The 18,168-nt window shown below is 32.4% G+C and overlaps 4 protein-coding genes across 7 annotated transcripts; 2 read left to right on the top strand and 2 right to left on the bottom strand.

The window, feature by feature from the left end:
- The first annotated feature begins 506 nt into the window (after positions 1 to 506).
- Positions 507 to 8,977, top strand: Su(var)3-9 (suppressor of variegation 3-9). Of its 3 annotated transcripts, XM_076385906.1 has the most exons (9): positions 530 to 687; positions 1,123 to 1,186; positions 1,267 to 1,377; positions 7,251 to 7,484; positions 7,599 to 7,757; positions 7,845 to 8,074; positions 8,154 to 8,298; positions 8,384 to 8,553; positions 8,626 to 8,977. In XM_076385906.1, exons 1-9 carry the CDS (start codon positions 616 to 618, stop codon positions 8,860 to 8,862), a joined length of 1,422 nt encoding a protein of 473 aa, XP_076242021.1. In that variant the 5' UTR covers positions 530 to 615; the 3' UTR covers positions 8,863 to 8,977. The 3 variants fall into 3 exon arrangements, with proteins under 3 accessions (XP_076241936.1, XP_076242021.1, XP_076242101.1); XM_076385986.1 differs by lacking the exons at positions 530 to 687; positions 1,123 to 1,186; positions 1,267 to 1,377 and adding an exon at positions 3,385 to 3,493; XM_076385821.1 differs by lacking the exons at positions 7,251 to 7,484; positions 7,599 to 7,757; positions 7,845 to 8,074; ... (1 more) ...; positions 8,384 to 8,553; positions 8,626 to 8,977 and adding an exon at positions 3,364 to 7,243 and having other exon boundaries at positions 507 to 687.
- Positions 8,934 to 11,930, bottom strand: Tsen54 (tRNA splicing endonuclease subunit 54). The gene is made up of 5 exons (XM_076385690.1): positions 11,861 to 11,930; positions 11,439 to 11,778; positions 10,593 to 11,357; positions 9,370 to 10,520; positions 8,934 to 9,296 (listed from the first exon to the last, which is right to left on the bottom strand). The coding sequence occupies exons 1-5, from the start codon at positions 11,899 to 11,901 to the stop codon at positions 9,155 to 9,157; spliced, it is 2,439 nt and encodes an 812-aa protein (XP_076241805.1). The 5' UTR covers positions 11,902 to 11,930; the 3' UTR covers positions 8,934 to 9,154.
- A 798-nt stretch (positions 11,931 to 12,728) lies between these two features.
- Positions 12,729 to 15,336, top strand: Wkd (TBC1 domain family member whacked). 2 transcript variants are annotated; one of them, XM_076386192.1, is made up of 6 exons: positions 12,729 to 12,972; positions 13,033 to 13,088; positions 13,672 to 13,801; positions 13,885 to 14,458; positions 14,539 to 14,808; positions 14,868 to 15,336. In XM_076386192.1, the coding sequence occupies exons 3-6, from the start codon at positions 13,689 to 13,691 to the stop codon at positions 14,979 to 14,981; spliced, it is 1,071 nt and encodes a 356-aa protein (XP_076242307.1). In that variant the 5' UTR covers positions 12,729 to 12,972; positions 13,033 to 13,088; positions 13,672 to 13,688; the 3' UTR covers positions 14,982 to 15,336. The 2 variants fall into 2 exon arrangements, with proteins under 2 accessions (XP_076242307.1, XP_076242225.1); XM_076386110.1 differs by lacking the exons at positions 12,729 to 12,972; positions 13,033 to 13,088 and adding an exon at positions 13,204 to 13,421 and having other exon boundaries at positions 14,868 to 15,335.
- A 127-nt stretch (positions 15,337 to 15,463) lies between these two features.
- Positions 15,464 to 16,612, bottom strand: LOC143184210 (uncharacterized). The gene is made up of 3 exons (XM_076386285.1): positions 16,246 to 16,612; positions 15,897 to 16,166; positions 15,464 to 15,831 (listed from the first exon to the last, which is right to left on the bottom strand). Exons 1-3 carry the CDS (start codon positions 16,609 to 16,611, stop codon positions 15,559 to 15,561), a joined length of 909 nt encoding a protein of 302 aa, XP_076242400.1. The 5' UTR covers position 16,612; the 3' UTR covers positions 15,464 to 15,558.
- Positions 16,613 to 18,168: the final 1,556 nt, after the last annotated feature.

Genomic DNA, 18,168 nt, shown 5'->3' with positions numbered 1-18,168 from the left:
AATATTGTATTACTTTCGTACTATAAAATTATTGTCGTAGAAACATATTTAATGGTATTCATCATTATAAGTACAATCTGATTATTGATTAAATTGATTAGCTAGAATATGAACAAAAATTTTATAGCATTCTTTATTCAACTCTATTAACTTATTTCGAATCAGGCTCGAGTAAAATTTCATCGAAATAATAGTAATGGATATTTTGTGTTGGATCCTAGATGCAAGAAGTGCTTTAGTGCAAAATTTGAATTTCGAGAAAAGCGTCTTTAAACATTATAAATCTAAATATTTCTTATACATAGCGAAGTTGAGTTGAAACTCTTTAAGGTATTTAAAACTTTAGTAGTTTTTTGAATCTTTAGGAGGTTCTACTTATACATTTAATGCAGAAAAATGAAGTCAAATAGTTAAAATCGCGCGAAATGGGTAGTGGAAGAAGGAAGAGGTGTTATCTTCCCATTAGTTCAAGGAATTTCCGCTTGGCGCTGTTCGAGCTCTCTCAACTTCTTTTCTGTGTAGGAGTCATTAGTACTCTTGATTTTAAATGAACTATTGCCTTTTTTGAAGTGTTCCTCGCGTGGTTTGCGTGCTTTAAAAACTGATTCAGTGATTATGGGTGGCGAAGAAGGTCTAGGCGTGACTACTGGTCAACCGAATCTCTGCAAACAAGATTTATCAAAGCTAGTAAGTGATCCTGTGCCGATCTGTTCTTGTAAACTGACAAGTCTTCATCGTGTCTCACATAACCTCAACTTCGCTGTTTGCACGTACTATGATAATCCTCATATAATATTAAATTCATTAGAAATCTGCATTTCGGTACATCGAAGAGAATAGTATCGTGTTCGAATGGTGTATTCTATTCGGAGAGTGTCTTTTATTTCAATACTTTTGTTTCTAATAATCGTTAATGACATCTGGATTAGACTTATGTTGGATTGGACTCATTTACAACACTTGATGTAGTTTTTGCTCATTGTTAAATCATCCTTGCGTGCATCAGTAAAGTCAACGTGTATATAATCCTGTCGTTTATATAGAGTTTTTATTTTTTCTTAGTCAAAACATTAGAGCAATTACAAATATTTACAAATATGGTCTTGTAATTTTTTTATTCAGGATGTTAGTAAACTGACTGCATTATCACGCGAGGTCATCAGTAGACAAGCTACAATTAATATTGGTAAATACATGTTTTGTCATAAAAGTTTTTTTTTCTAAGCAGCAAGTAGTATATTAAACCATGACTGAATTCTTATGTAGGTACTATTGGTCATGTAGCGCATGGAAAATCCACAATTGTGAAAGCTATTTCAGGGGTACAGACTGTTCGTTTTAAGAATGAATTGGAGAGGAACATTACAATTAAACTTGGTAAGTAGATAGAGATTTACATTTTTTATAATAAGCATTTGGGCCTGATGATATGTGCCTCTGTAAATTATTTAGATTATTTGAAGAAATGTTCTTTACTCATTTAACTACTTGCATGCTATATTAATATCTGATGTAATTACTTCAAATTATTACTTTTTTGTTATCTAGTACGTACACATACAGTCCTGAATAAAAAAGACTGAGAATAATTGAGACCTAATTAATCAATATTCTATTCCATTAGGTTCTTTATGGAATGTCTTTTATTTAGGGTACAAAAATTTCATTGAAATATGATTCAAAATTTTGGGAAAAATAGTTAATTACGAAAATAAGAATATTTTTAATTAAAAGTCAACTCAGAATTTTATAAATAATTCTTATGTTGAAGACTATTATCGTTAATATTCTAATAAATACTTTTTTCTATTTGAATATTGAAACAGAATATTATAAAAGCAAATTTGAAAAATTGCTTCCGCTTTGCCATGTAGATGGCACTTTGAGCGATACTTGTCGCCATTTTATAACGGACGTTTACTTCCGGCTCGCGCGCATTAGAGTTGCTTTACGCTTGACGAAATGTTTGAACACTTATAATAATGTTTATTGATTATTCAATGTTGCGACTCGAGATTTATATGTATTTTTCTTTAATTTAAGGTAATAATAACAACATAATTCAATTATTTTCTTTCTCTAATTTAAGCATTCAGTTTGGTGTAAGTGGAACGTTATTTAAACATTCAAGAAATGTTCAAAGAGCATATGATATGCTTTCGTGACTAGCTTCTAATTAGTTATTAATATTAATCGATTTATTTTATTAAAATATAAATTGCTATTTGGCAAAATAAATAGAGGTGTTAGAAGTATGTTCCATCAGCTGAAAATTGAACATTCTCAGTATAATTTGGAATGTTTAATGCACAAGTCATTATTTATTGTAAACACTGTGTTATCATTTTTTCAATAATGATAATAGAATTGATCAACACTTATATTGTACATGCTTTAAAGCGTGTTAACTTGATGAAAGGATTATCGATTAAAGCATGCCTTAATAAGATTTGTTGAGATTACTACAATTATTAATATAAATAGATCAAAATAGGAAGTGTTTTTTGAATAAGAAGTCACAAAATGTAAATGTAAGTATAATATGTTTTGTATTATAAATTAAAATTAAAAGGTAAGTATAATTACAAGTGTTAAAAATTTGTTATTTTGAATTTTTTTTTATTAATAACTTGTCTTAATTGAATATTTTAAATATTTGTATTATACGTATGTATAATAAAATAAATATATATATGTATAATAAAACGCATAATTTATTAGAGATAGAGTTATGTTTTATTTACAAAAATCGTAAATAAATATCATAAATCATTGTAGAAAAAGAATGTTATGTATAATGAAAGGAATTGGAATATAATTTGTCTAATTAAAGAAAATGTAAACTGTATAATGTAATAAAATGTAGTTATCTTGTGTCGTATGTTTATTACATTTATATAATATACCTAAAACTTTTTGAGGGAAAAATACAAAGTACAAAAGCAATAAAAGAAATGTGTATAATGTGCATAAATAAAAACACAAATTAAGCATACACTGTAGTGATGATAAAATTATTAAGGTATGCTTTAATCAATTAAATTTGTATGCATCTTTAAATATTGCTGCATATCATTGTTTAAACAAAAAGAATTAAAACACTTAATAACTTAGCAACAAATTTTTTCTTACATGAGAGGTATCTTCTTTTGCACAAAAGTTTTGTGAACCAAATTGATTGTCTCATAATAAGTAAATTTTTAAATAAAGAAAAAGAAGAATGAAGAGGATTGAAGGGATTTTCAAAGTACAAGGTGATATGTTAGTGCTAAGAAACAGGGGAAGAACAACTATACAAGTTAACAGAAACATGGGAAAATGTGATTGGAGAGAATGACATCCTTTAAATGTTTGGCATTACAGACGCTCGTGCAGAGGAAGGTGCCAGAGGGGAACAAGAAGACATTCTTGGCAACATAAGCAAAATGTCTCCTGCACGTGAAAAAAGACCAACTTCTCCAGGGAATGTACATCTACCCATCAAGCAACGGAAGTATGAAAAATTAATCCCTTCTCCTAAAGATAGCAGGGATGATAGTGATGATAAATCAATGAAACATATAAATGGTAACAGTGTTTTATTTAAAGAAGTTGCCAGAAAACAACTCATAAATGGCAGTAGACTTGAAAGGGACTTGTACTATACAGAAACTAGGGTAGAAAATGTAAGACTGAATACATTGAATAGTAGTAGTAGGTCTAATGCCATTAATACAAGCAATAATAATACTGAAAAGTCACAAATAAAGTACAATTTAGAAAGTATTAAGCTAAAAGAGTTGAGGATAATATTAAAGGATATTAAATACAATAAAAAATTTGGAAAGTCATCCTCAACATTGGTGGAAAATGAACTGTGGGAAGTGGAAGAGATTGTTGGAAAGAGAGACAGGGCAGGCATGTTGACTTATTTAGTAAAATGGAAAGATTGGGGTCCAGAGTATAATACATGGGAACCAGTGTCTAATTTAATAAACTGTTCAGATATATTAGAAAATTTTGAGAGAGACAAATCAAAATTAATTAATCATTTTAAAGAAAAAACAAACTTTAATCCAACTAATCAGGACATTGAAGAATATTTGAATCAAATTAAATATAAAGGAGAAACGCTGGCGTCCATTTCTATTGAATATAACAGCCTGTACACTAGTATCAAAAACTTTTTTAAACAGAAGTATATTAAAAACAGTAAGCACGAGTTTTTGATTAAAAACAATATTATTCGTATGTTGGTTTGCACTTTGAGAAGGCAACAGTTAGAATCATTGAAAAACTGGGAAAATGAGATGAACAGTGTTACTAAAGGTAGACCACAAATACAGGTAGAAAATGAAGTAGACTTGGAAGGAGCGCCCCGAGATTTTTATTACATAGACGAATATTTACCCAGTCCTGGGGTAATAATACCTGATGATCCTCCTATTGGTTGCGAATGCAAAACGTGTGATTCTAAGACGAAGTGTTGCTATGCTCAATACGATAAATCTTGCCCTTATACCTCGACGTGTAAAATTCGAGTTCCCCCTGGAACACCGATATATGAATGCAATAAACGTTGTACTTGCGACATGGATTGCGTAAATCGAGTGGTACAACGTGGAACTGATATGAAGCTGTGTGTTTTCAGAACTGCCAATGGGAGAGGTTGGGGTGTAAAAACATTAAAACCAATAAAAAAGGGGAGTTTCGTAACAGAGTATGTCGGTGAAGTGATCACGAGTGAAGAAGCTGAAAAACGTGGCAAAGAATACGACGCTGCTGGTAGAACGTACCTCTTTGATCTTGACTACAATGAAACTGAAGAACAGTGTCCATACACTGTTGATGCTGCCATGTATGGTAACATTTCACACTTCATAAATCATTCCTGTGATCCAAACTTGGCTGTCTATGGAGTTTGGATCAACTGCCTCGATCCCAATCTCCCAAAGCTCGCCTTATTTGCGACTAAGAATATTAAAAAGGACGAAGAGATTACTTTTGATTATACATGCCAATCTTCTAAAACAAGTGAGAATTCAATAAGGCAAGATGTATCGATGAAGAATTGTCTAGATAGCAACATGATTACCATGGAGTCTGGAGAGAAATTTGAAATAAGACCAGAAACCCCTGAATCTGACTCATCCAACAATAAGACTTTGTGCAAATGTGGCGCAGAGAACTGTAGAAGATATTTATTTTGAAGTTCTTCTTTCAAGTTTGTCATATTACATTAATATCGCATAAAATTATAGAACTCTTAACTATAGCTACAATTATTTTAATAATCCTGTTAGGAAGCGATATGTGCTTTGCAGGATTGATTTATTTATATACTAGAATCAAAATCAATTATTTTAATTTATGTTTGTTTACTCTATAAGGCATTTTTGTAATTTGTATTATGTTTGAGTATTGGATTGTGTAGACTAGATAAATGGGAATCAAAGTGTTTATAAAGACATACCAATGTGGGTGATTTTTATAATTACATGAATTGTTCACGAGTGCACGCGCTAGTTAGAATCGATAAAGATACGAATTGAGAATGACATTTTATAAGTTTACATAGTTTATGTCGTTATTTTGTGTGAACGTAACACCACGATATGTTCATTCACTTTGACGTAAAGTGATTTATTTATAGTTAACTGCGCTTAATCTAGTTGCGAAAAATAATTGTAATTCTGTATACATTATACGAATCTTTACATACACAAGCTCAACTGTTTGCATTAAGGAACAATTTTGAAATGACAGATTGAACTATTTTGTTTAATGTATTAAATGTTGCCTCTGGCAATTAGTACTAAATGCACTGTGGATACAGTGATCTGTATAAATGATGATCCAATGTTTTTCTACATAGATATATTTTATTTTCATAGTGAAAAGGAGTGAACACTACACTTGTATGAGCTAAGAATCTTTACATACATGTAATTTTACTGTGTGTTATAATCAAACACATTCGCATTATGTCGTTTGGTTCCCGATAATTTGTTAGCTTATTAAACAATATTAATTGTTTTGTAGTTGCAAGTAATTTTGATTTCAGTCTTCCTCCATTGTATAATATCAAAGAAATATATATGTAATACTTTTAGTTTTGACTTAGCCTCCTCTTATTACTTAAAATTGATCAGAAAATGTTTTTATCATTCATTTTCAAAAAATGCGCGATATATTTTTCATTAAGAAACCACAAAATTGATCAAGTGTTATTCTCACTATTATTATGAGATATATAATGCCATTTAGTATAATTATATCCCAGAAGTGCCTGTGTTACAATACATAGTCTTTTATAATTTACAAACATTGGGTCAATTATGTGAGTTACTGTGTGTGCTTGTTTACATCAGTTATGCTTTTAGATAAAAAATAGCTGGCATTTATAACATATTTTTTAAGTATTAATTTTGTTATTCTTCATTAAGTTGATCTACCTGCATTTAGTGTATATAGTAAACACTTTTGCAAGACAATTTACAATATACTACTATCTGAATTAATTTTTGTAGGAAAATACCATATTATTTTACTAGATCAGCATTTAATTATCCATTTCATTTACTCAGACAAGTTCTATAGATATTGTATGTTAAAAGTAAGTGTTGATTGAATTAAAATATGGCATATAGTACAATTTAATTTGTATTGAGGGGGCATATAATATAATATATAGGAATTTAAACTTGTACTCATTATTTACTGTTAAAGTACTTTTTACAAGCACTGAATGTCTAATTACTAATAAGAATTTTAACATACAATTTCTGTAAATTATAAATGCTAAGAAATATAAATTTCTGTCTCATTATAGTTTTGTGAATTAACAATTTCATTGAAATTTAGTGACTGAAATTATATTTGTTTATCTATAAGGGGTGTTATTATTATCATGAAAATATTATATGCACTTGTCATAATAATGCTTGAAGAAAATGATTGTTTACAAAACAAATCTTAGGTAGAATAATAAATATTCGGTGACCTCTTTTTGTACATATAATATATAGATAAAAAAAAAAAAAAAGAAATAAATATAAATTATACCAAAACTCTATTTTTTTGTTATTACAATCACTTCCTTGGTACATAATTCTTTTAGTGAATTCCTAAAAATGAACACCCTTTCATTTTCAAGGATCTAATTAATGCTCTCAATATTCACTAATAAAAGAAAATGCTGGGTAAATGGAGTAAGGAAAAGAAATATGTGATTGAAGTCAACACCACAAATTGATTTAAATTATTTTCAGGGTATGCAAATGCAAAAATTTACAAATGCGATAATGAAAAATGCCCAAGACCAGGATGTTATATATCTGGCGGATCAAGCAAGGACGACTCTTTCCCTTGTTTGCGCCCAGTATGCCCTGGACGATTCCAACTTGTACGTCACGTATCCTTTGTCGATTGTCCAGGACACGATATTCTTATGGCAACTATGCTGAACGGTGCTGCAGTCATGGACGCAGCTTTACTTTTAATTGGTACATAATTAATACACTTGTAACAACCTAAGCAATAGAAACTAGAAAACTATAATTACAAGTACTTCAGAATTTGGTAAAGTACATCAAAACCACTCTAAAATATTTTCACAGCTGGCAACGAATCGTGTCCTCAGCCACAAACATCAGAGCACTTGGCTGCCATTGAAATTATGAAGTTAAAGCACATTGTAATCCTACAGAATAAGATAGACTTGGTGAAAGAAGCCCAAGCAAAGGAGCAGTATGAACAAATCTTAAAATTTGTACAAGGTATCTTCTCTATTATAATTCCCTGAATTACTGCTCCATTTTGTCAATCCTGTATTAATAGAGAAACTGTGATTCCCTTTTAACCAGGTACGGTAGCTGAAGGAGCACCAGTTATACCAATTTCCGCACAATTGAAGTATAACATTGAAGTTCTATGCGAGTATATTACTAAGAAGATTCCAGTACCACTAAGAGATTTTACTTCAGAACCAAGACTGATTGTAATTCGATCATTTGACGTGAATAAGCCTGGTTGTGAGGTGGATGATCTGAAAGGAGGTGTAGCTGGAGGAAGTATTCTAAGAGGAGTATTAAAGGTATGTTAGATATACAATCCCTATTAATTTATTATACCTATTATGAATCCGTGAATTGATGAACTTCATTGCCTTATAGGTGGGCATGGAAATCGAAGTGAGACCTGGTTTAGTATCAAAAGATAGTGAAGGAAAGTTGACTTGTAGACCCATATTTTCACGAATAGTGTCACTGTTCGCTGAACAGAACGAACTCCAATTTGCTGTGCCAGGTGGTCTGATAGGTAAGTTCTGTTTAGTATTATAGATTTGTAAGAAAATTATATCCGAGAAGAAAGAAACAGAAATTTTTGTACGATAAATTTCAAGGTGTCGGGACAAAAATTGAACCAACGCTATGTCGAGCGGATCGCTTGGTGGGTCAAATTTTAGGTGCCGTAGGGGCTCTACCAAAAATATTTATTGAACTTGAAATCTCGTGTTATCTCCTTAAACGATTATTAGGAGTTCGAACAGAAGGCGACAAGAAAGGAGCAAAGGTAAGAATAGACTACAGAAATGTTATTAATGTTTATAGTTCCTTGTAACAGTGAAATACTGTTCAATAATAGGTACCGAAATTATCAAGAAACGAGGTACTTTTGGTTAATATTGGATCATTAAGCACTGGAGGACGTGTGTTAGCTACTCGTGCCGATTTGGCTAAAATCAGCTTAACGAATCCTGTGTGTACAGAAATCGATGAAAAGATCGCATTATCGCGTCGTATCGAGAAACACTGGCGTCTGATCGGTTGGGGACAAATATGTGGTGGACAGACCATAGAACCAGTTATAGATCGAAAATAATTTTACGAATATCACACAAAACGAAAAATTGGTATAAAGGAAAAAAGCTGGAAAGAATTTCTACAACGTGAGAGGTTGCTTGAAGTGTTTATAATAAAGTATAAAACATACACAATTTGTATATCATATAATACATTCCTGACGTTCCTATTATCCTATGACAATGACCGAATGTGTATACGTTTATCTCGTTTGCACGATTATAAATTCAGTTACTATACAATTATTCCATTGAATTTTTTATAATTAAAAACTCCATTTTAGAAGTAAATAATTAAATATTTTATTTTAGTCATGTTAAATTTGGTACAGATACAAATCCTGGTTGAATGTATGAAATTGTCATTGAAACGCATGCTAGAACTATAGCAGAGTTGTTTGCATCTTGTAGCAAACGGTGTAATTCAATCGGTTGTAAAAATGGGTCATTTTGCCTGGAATAAACAGAAAAATAACATTATCAGACTTTGTGTGACACAAAATTTTATTTTAACAATAATTGATTACCTTATTACGATTACTCGATAAAGGGGAGGACCAGGATTTGCTTTTCTATAATTTTGTGTATTAGAATAAACGTTATACGATATCTTGTATCGACTTTTCTTTCTTCTCACAGTTTTCTCGGGTGCGGACTTAATTATTCTGAGTTTACTAAACGCTTCTTCGAGATTATTTATATTCTTCGATCCAATAAGTGGACTGCGTAACTGTCCAACCACTTGTACCTCATTACAGTCTTCGACTTCCTCATCATCAATAGTAATCGTCTTTTCATCACGCCATTTAGTTTTTAATTCTGACCAAGAAGATGCGCCTGGCAGTACTTTAAACGACGATTGAAATACTTCATCCTTGCAATTCGAAGATGCATTTAAATTCCTGTACTGGTTTTGCGACCAATGCCTTTGGCGAGGCGTGTCTGAATGCGGTACATTTCGAGCTACACTGCAATGGATCGACATATTCTCTACGATTCTTTGTTGATACAATCTTCTAGGTACTAGAGAATTCTGATGAAAATTGTGATAAATCTGGTTTCGAGTATAAAAACTTCTTATTGCATTGTTATTTATGTTTGGTAAAGGAAAATTATTCATTTGTACTGACATAAATCTATTTTGTTGTATGGCTGTATTATGATTTTCAAGAGAGACGAACATGTTTTGAAACATCGTATTCCTATGATGCCAATATGAATTTTGACTATACATATATGGCATTCTGTTATTATACATGTAATGGGGATCGAAGTTTGTATACTGTCTACGTTCCATGGAGAAGTAATCTTGCATAAAAACATTACTATTAAATATATTTGTTAAATTTTGATTATACGTGGCAACATGAGTATTTCTTCTCATGCTATCACTCATGGATGTGTTATTGCATTGAAGCGTATCTTGATTTATATTATTATTTGCATACTCTGAATCGTTGGAACGTAGCCTTCTATCCGTTTTCTGTAAATTCCTCAGTTTTTCATTCTCGTAGCGATACACTGTTCTCTGAGGCTTTATACTATGCGGTATGTAGCCTCTTGATATTTTTACTGTAAGAGTGGATTGAGATGCAACGTTTGGAATTAAATTTAATAATTCCATTCGCGTCATAGGCTGTGGTACTTCTTGGATTTCATCATCTGACAGTTCTATGACCTGAATTCATGAATAATTATACAAGTTATTTCAATATTATAAATATCACAATTATGTTGCTACATATCTTACCTCGTGTTTTGATTTTTTACTTTGTGATTCATGATTAATTGGCGAAGAGGACTTATGTTTTCCTGAGCACTGTTCAGAGTTTTTAATACTTGACTCTATTATAGGAATATCTGTAGGCAGTGACTGTTTATCAGTTCTTTTAGGTAACAATTTAACATTCCGCTGTATACGCGACGATTGCCAATTTATGGCTGAATTACTGTTTGTTTTATTGTAATTATTTATAGGTTCTGTGATAATTTTAATATTTCCCGATAAGATTTCATCTGATATAATTTGTACCTCAGAATTTAATTTTTTCTTATTCTCATTAATTTTTACTCTTTCTGGAGTGGTATCTAGTTTCACAGTATTTTCTACTGTGCATAAAAGATCTTCTACAACTTTATGCACGTCGCTTAATATATCTGTCTGCTTTGTTACCTCTTGACAAGTTTTTTTATGAGGATTATTAACAGCTCTATTAATGTTTTTCTGACTTTGAGTATCATTAGGAATGTCTATACAAATTTCAGTTTGCTGTTGAGTATCACTCATCCAGAGGCCATTCTCAGGCTCAACAATGACCTTTCGTTTTGTAGCAGAACTTTCATCATTCTTTATGTTCTCTGGGTCATAAATAAAACGCTGTATACGATAACCATAACGTACTAACTGACTGTAAACTCTATATTCTTCCATTGTACATTCAACATTATCAATTAAAAGGTCATAAGCTTGTTGCACAGACAATGGTATGTCGTTCCACGTGAGCTCCAAGCAGTTCTGAAACAAATTAGGTGTTCCCTTTTGTACCCAAAATGGTTCTTACCATAAATACTACATGTAAATTATGCAATAACATACAGCTTCTAAAAGAAATAATGCTTCTTCTGGTATTAAATACAAGGCACAGTTCTTTTCCAGACCAAAGCTACTCCAATCCTGACCTGAATACTTTTTTACTCTAGCTCTTTTTTGCACTGGTAACCATTCAGCACTAGCTAACTGAGAGATACGGTCTACTCTTTCTACTGCTATTAAATTCTTGCGAGCTTTAATGCCCTTCTCAATTTGCATATTTTGTAACCAAGAGCCATCAGGTTCAAACTGTTTCATTCCAGTTTTTGGAAGGGTCCTAGCGGATCTTTCATATTCATCCCAAGCATTATATTTAATACCTTTATTTTGTAATAATTCATCTGCCCTGTAAAACACATTAACATCATTCAATGTCAATAATAATTATTACAAGATCATCAAATATTTATAATAAGCAAAAGACTTACGTTAATGAATTGGTAGGTAATGTTTTCTTTTCTTCTGTCATATTTTTATAGCTTCTTTTGCACAACTTGAAGGAAATATGTTAATTTACCTACTTACTTCATAATTAAAATATATCATAGTTTATTACCAAACTACTAAAAAGTGTATGAAATGTTTCCTAAAAATTTATTAATTTGTGCGAGTAATTTCTACTACAAACAATTATTTTCTCGTAATTAAATTTACAAATACTGCAAGTATTATTGTTTAACACTGGCTATCATCATTCGTATTTTTGCGTCACAGTGTAAGAGGCAGTAATGTGATTCAGGGTATGCCGGTAAGAAATTGTAAATGAAAGTACATAGAGAGTCAACGCGAGAAATTTAATATGTATTCTACATACATATCAGTAAAATATAATTCACATGTATAAGTATTTTAATTATACTTCATTCTTCTCAGAAGAAATTTATATAAGGTTAAAATATATGTATATATACACAAATATCTACAAGGTGTCTCACACTGTCTCGTGTACGATTAGAAACAGGATTTTGAGAAACACAGATGAAAAATTCTTTTTCACGGTTTAAAACTGTAATACTAAGGATTTTTATACACTATTCGTATTATTATAATTAGCAGTACGCTCCTAAGGAAAAGAGAACAGCTTTTGACCTCTTCTGAACGAAGAGTTTCTAGGTTTCTAAAATATTTCATCTAGAAGTAGAATATAAAAAGTTATTTGGCATTTCCTTGGAATTTGTAAATGCTAGAAAAGTGTGAAAAACAATTTTGAAGTAATTCGTAAAGTTTAGCGAGACACCCTGTACATTATTAAACGGGAAGTAATTTATAAAGAAATACAAGGAAAAATGATTTATATTCAACTCTGTTCTCTTTTTAATGCGTTCGCCTTTCTCGGGATGGATAGGGAAAGGTCAGTTGGAATGAAATATCTAATCACGCAAAAATATTCCATATAAGGCATAGTTGTTCTTATCTTCAAATACCCTTACACCATTGGACAATTGTAAACGTAACAGAAGAAAACGTCCAATTAACAGGGAGCGTCACAGAACTATATTTGGAAATAAAAAAGGCTCCGTTATGTGCAATGTAACGTAGGGTAATCAATTTTAACTGAGACTATAGAGTAATTGTCCAATACGAAAATAATATATTACAGGCAATGCGCGAAGTATTCTTTCTGAATTTCGCAGATTACATTTTTGCATATCGATGGTAGGTGTAGTCGGTTCTCATGATGCACCCACTCATTGTTAACGCAATGTGAAAGTAAATAACGCACACATACGTGTACACGTACATTTCTGAGTTAATGTGAGTTATCAAACTGAAAGATGATCTTTATTCTTTGACACGTACATGTATACAAATAATTGTAATTCGTTGCACGAATTTATTGGGCGGGACGAAATAGTGTTTAGTTCTGCGATATACGAACTTTCGTATCTTGAATTATGATCGTACCATTTTCCGAGCTTCATTGGCGATTAGCTGTCAACTGTCAAGCGTAAGGCGTGTTGAGATCCTCGATAATTGTATTTTAATGTTGTAAGTGATAAAAGCTGGAATTATCAAACGCACTGGCTAATGTTTATTTCATGTTCAGAATCTTTAATATTTATTAAGATATATGATAATGAAAGCGACACATTCCTTTCAAATTCGAAAATTGTTCACCTTTTAATATAATTAGAATTTCTTCATAAAGATACAGAATGATTAATTTTTCTTGATTATTTTATATTACAGCTTTTAATGTGTATGATGTAAAAGTTAATTGTATATTTTTTTATTGTAGACAATTAGAAAAATGCTATGGCGTCTTCAGGATCATATAATGGAGATGCAGAGGTCGAGAGTGATAAGTTTGAGGGATCAAAGATTGATCGACATGGATTCCTTCAGGATTCTAACTGCAGTACGGATAGGTAATATTAAGAAAATATGAATATAATATCAATACAATATATAAAACTTTGTACTAATAAATGTATCTTTGTTAAAATGTTAGTCTTGGGAAGCAAGGAATACCACCTGAGGTAATGTTAAGAAGGGAGAGGAAATGGATTCAGATGTTAAATAATTGGAATGATTTCATGACTACAAACTACCGTAAAGTCAGAGAAAGATGCAGGAAAGGCATCCCTCCTTCTGTAAGACTCCGTGCATGGCTAAATCTCTGCGGTGGTCAGCTGTTGATGGACTCAAATCCAAATTTATTTGAAGAATTGGTCGAACGATCTGGAGATCCAAAATATATAGATGACATTAAAAAGGATCTCCATAGACAATTTCCTCATCATGTGATGTTTATTGGGGAGGCTCCTGGGCAGGAAGAGTTGTTTAAAGTATTAAAAGCCTATTCAATCTTGAATAGCAAAGTTGGTTATTGTCAAGCTCAAGCACCTATTGCAGCATTTCTATTGATGCACATGCCTGCAGTACAAGCATTTTGGTGCCTAGTTGCAATATGTGACAAATATATAAGTGGGTATTATAGTCAGGGGATGGAGACATTATTGCGTGATGGGGATATTTTATTTGCTCTTCTGAAAAGAGTATCTCCTATTGCTTACAAACATTTAGTTAGTATAAATTCTTTATTTATCATTGAAAATTTGTACATGCATCTCGATTTCTATACTTCTTGTATTTGTTCTTTTAGAAGAAGCAGAAGATGGAACCAATTTTGTATATGACAGAGTGGTTCTTATGCGTTTACACGAGAACACTGCCATGGGAGAGTATTCTACGGGTGTGGGATATGTTTCTTTGCGAGGGCGTTAAAATTATATTCAAAGTTGGGCTAGTATTATTAAAAGGCAGTTTAGGTCGCGCGTCTCTCGTTAAGCGATGTCCAACTGTTTATGAAACGCTACAAGTATTAAGGAATCCTCCTCAACATATTATGGAAGAGGAAGCTTTAGTTTACCAGGTAAATTTATTCATCTTCTCCTTCTATGTACATTTTATTTAATAAACACGACGTTACAGATTCGGAAATTAAATTTAAACGAAGAAGATTTCGAGTACGAGCATCAACGTCAAGTGTTCAAACGGAAAACTCTTGAACAAACATCTCTCTCCACTGCCAATCGGACAGACTGATTAAAAGAGAAATAGATAGCGTGTAAAATGAGTAAAGAGCTTACAGGTATTACTCCACAGTGTGCCTTCCTTTCTATTCTTCATATTGTACAGATCATAAATTTTTATACAGCTACAATACTTATACATAGCAAACTTCATGAAGTACCTAACTTCTTTACTACAAGTTTAGACAATTCTTAAGTATAACATACATTCCCCAAAGTAGATTCAATGAATAATTTATCCCTATTTTCTCTACTACGATAAAGCTACGAGAATGCACAATATTTATAGATGTTTATAGTATTTAATATTGTATTATTTCAAGCATATCTCTTTCTAGTTCTTAACTTCGTACAATTTTATCGATATTTCTGTACAAAAACGAAGATTGTAAGACATTACATTTTCTAAGAATAAAGTTTAGTATATAATAATGTTATTGAATACAAAAATGTTTTGTTTAGCTAAATGTTGTTTTTGTTAAAATTTAAATACATGTTATAAATATATTTCACTAGACTAATCGATTTCATTTCATCCTTATAAAGAGTTATATCGATTCATAAAAATATCTATTGAAATCTGTTTCAAGCTACGTGATAGAGTCCATGTGCTGACCCTTCAATTTCTCCAAGAAGTTGTAACGATCGATAGCATTCGTAACAACATTTGACAAGTAAAAGAAGTCGTCGTGAATAGCTCGCGAATGAAGTATGTCGAACTGAGGAAGTTTCGGTAAGAATAGAACGCTCATCATGAACACAATGGCCATGGTTACGAATGTGCTGATGGCTACAAAGAGAGGGCTTGATAACTGCGTTTGTGTAGTTTGTGCAGCTTCCGTATTATCAAACGCAGCGACAGGCTATAAAAAGTGATAAAAATACCATATTGAGAGGGCTGAAAATAATGCCACAATAATTTACTTACTATTGTTTTATAACCATGATCTTTCCTAAACTCTGACATGAAGGTTTTTAATGGGAAGAAGTAATACTGATAGAGTGGCTGCTTGACAGGCAACTCCACGTGGGTGTTCGTAACATGAGGCATCTCGCCAGCAGAGAGTGCATTCGTTAATGACGATAAGCTAGTCGTCGAACCCTTTTCCAATGCACTCTTGTACATTGCTGCAAGTTCAGCTCGCGTAAACCCAAGAGCTTCTGGTTCTTTCACTTTCGTGATAATAGGTGCTTGAGGCTGGAAAATATTCAGTCCAGTGAAATGAAAATATTTTCAGTAAGCTAATTATGTGATTAAAATATTGATTTTTTGTCACCTGATAATGCGGTGGAATACTCTCTGTATCAGCACGACGTAGAGCCATAATTTCATCTGCTAATATGTTGTAATATGGGAAACTGTGATTTTTATATTTTTTAATATTTTGTTCACTGTTCATGTTAATCCTCTGTAAACCGACGCTCTGCTTGTCTCTATTTTTAGGGACCATATTGTAACCATTGTTCGGTGATATTCTATCATAAACATTGACAGGACTGGGAAGATTGAATTCCTGAAGCTGGACCATCACTTTTTGGAGATACTCTCCACTTGATTCACCGTTTCCTTGGTTTTTCGCATCCATAGGTTTCACCACAATTAGAGCAAAATAAATCAATTTAATTCTTTCTTTTATATTCATTTTGCGTCTGTCTGCCCTCTAACATTTACCATATATTTGCATCTTCATTTGCAGGATGATTTAAGGATTTCCAACAAGCAACAGCGTTGAAGAAACATAAGAATTGATTTTGTACTCTCTTGTAGAATACCAGCAGAAGTTTAAGATTTGGAATAACAAACACATTTCACTATCATTATATTACTTACAATTAATTATTAATCAGTAGAGATTCACTGCGTTACTCCTCACTGAATTTGCAAAAAACGGCGACTCGATTCTTCTTTTCCTCTTATAAAATCGATTTTACGTCACATACAAGCGTACGGAGCACTCGCGACGAGCATATTCGCAATTGTGTTACCAGGGATGGACTGCGTGAGTAGTTTATTCCCCACCAAGCCCGTAAGGAATGCTCTTCCACTTGTACGTGCAAGAACATCCACTGAAAAACATATAAACTTGTCAAACGAACAAGTTTTATTAAAATTTTTTCAACTGCTTCCAGTTTGGAATTCCTACCGTGTCTTCTTCGATCTTCGGTTAAACAAATTTTCTCACATTATTCCCAATCTTTTTCAATCCCCATTTTTCTACCAATGCGCTTACATCTACCAGAAATAATATATTTTTCTTAGGTCACGCATGAGTGGATATAGAGTATTGCAATGGCAATCAGGGAAGTATTTTAATTTGCGGAACTTCAATGAGGATAACGGAGAATTCGAAGCCCATTTCTCGTTCCGCTAAGGATCAACTCATTTTATCAGGGTTGTTGGCATGCTTAGGACTCGTTATTAAAGAACATAACGGATGAGCCTGAAACATGAAACCAAGGTCCTCGAGTACGTGACACTTTGGTGACATCAACGCTGGGTTAGAACAAGCTTCTGATCCTTATTCCGTATTCTTCTCGAATCGTACCGAGTATGATTATTACGTGATTCGTAGGAAAAAGGGGAACAGTATAGTAAACCAGTCCAGCGGAAACGTGTGACGGTACCTTGACGCGATGACAATTTCGAAGGCTTCCTTATTTCCTTAATCAAAATTCAGAAGCAACAGAAGCGATGTGTAGTGAAAATCACAATCCCTGTTTCCTAGAGAATTAATTACAGCCGTGATGTTCATCTACGATCTACGAGATATTATCTTCGTTTAAACGAAATGCGCGCCAGAAACCTGATTTTCTTTTGTTTTAATGGGCACGTCTGATTGTTTCAAAAGGAAACTTGCAGGGGAAAATCGGACACATGGAGAATCTTGGATTTCCACCTTTCAAGTCTGTTAAATATAATTCTTGTTAAAAATATTTTCGAGGTATAAATGGAATACGTAATTTTGTGTTTAAGATTAAGATAAGTCTCAAAAATAGATTAATTGTTGCAAAGATACGATAAGTGACTTTAGGTTCGTGGCAAGCGAAGTACAACAAACGATCGAGGAATCGCGGTTCGCTGAATGGATCTGCAAGGAGCCGTTAGATGACAACCTGCGATTTTCCTTAATTATATCTGTTCACTATGATTAGCCTGCTACTATTACTACTCTTTCGAATCACGATATTCTTTTCGCTAA

The sequence above is a fragment of the Calliopsis andreniformis genome, chromosome 1 (assembly GCF_051401765.1).
Source record: "Calliopsis andreniformis isolate RMS-2024a chromosome 1, iyCalAndr_principal, whole genome shotgun sequence".
Taxonomy (NCBI): Eukaryota; Metazoa; Arthropoda; class Insecta; order Hymenoptera; family Andrenidae; genus Calliopsis; species Calliopsis andreniformis.
This window is presented reverse-complemented; position numbering and strand designations above follow the sequence as displayed.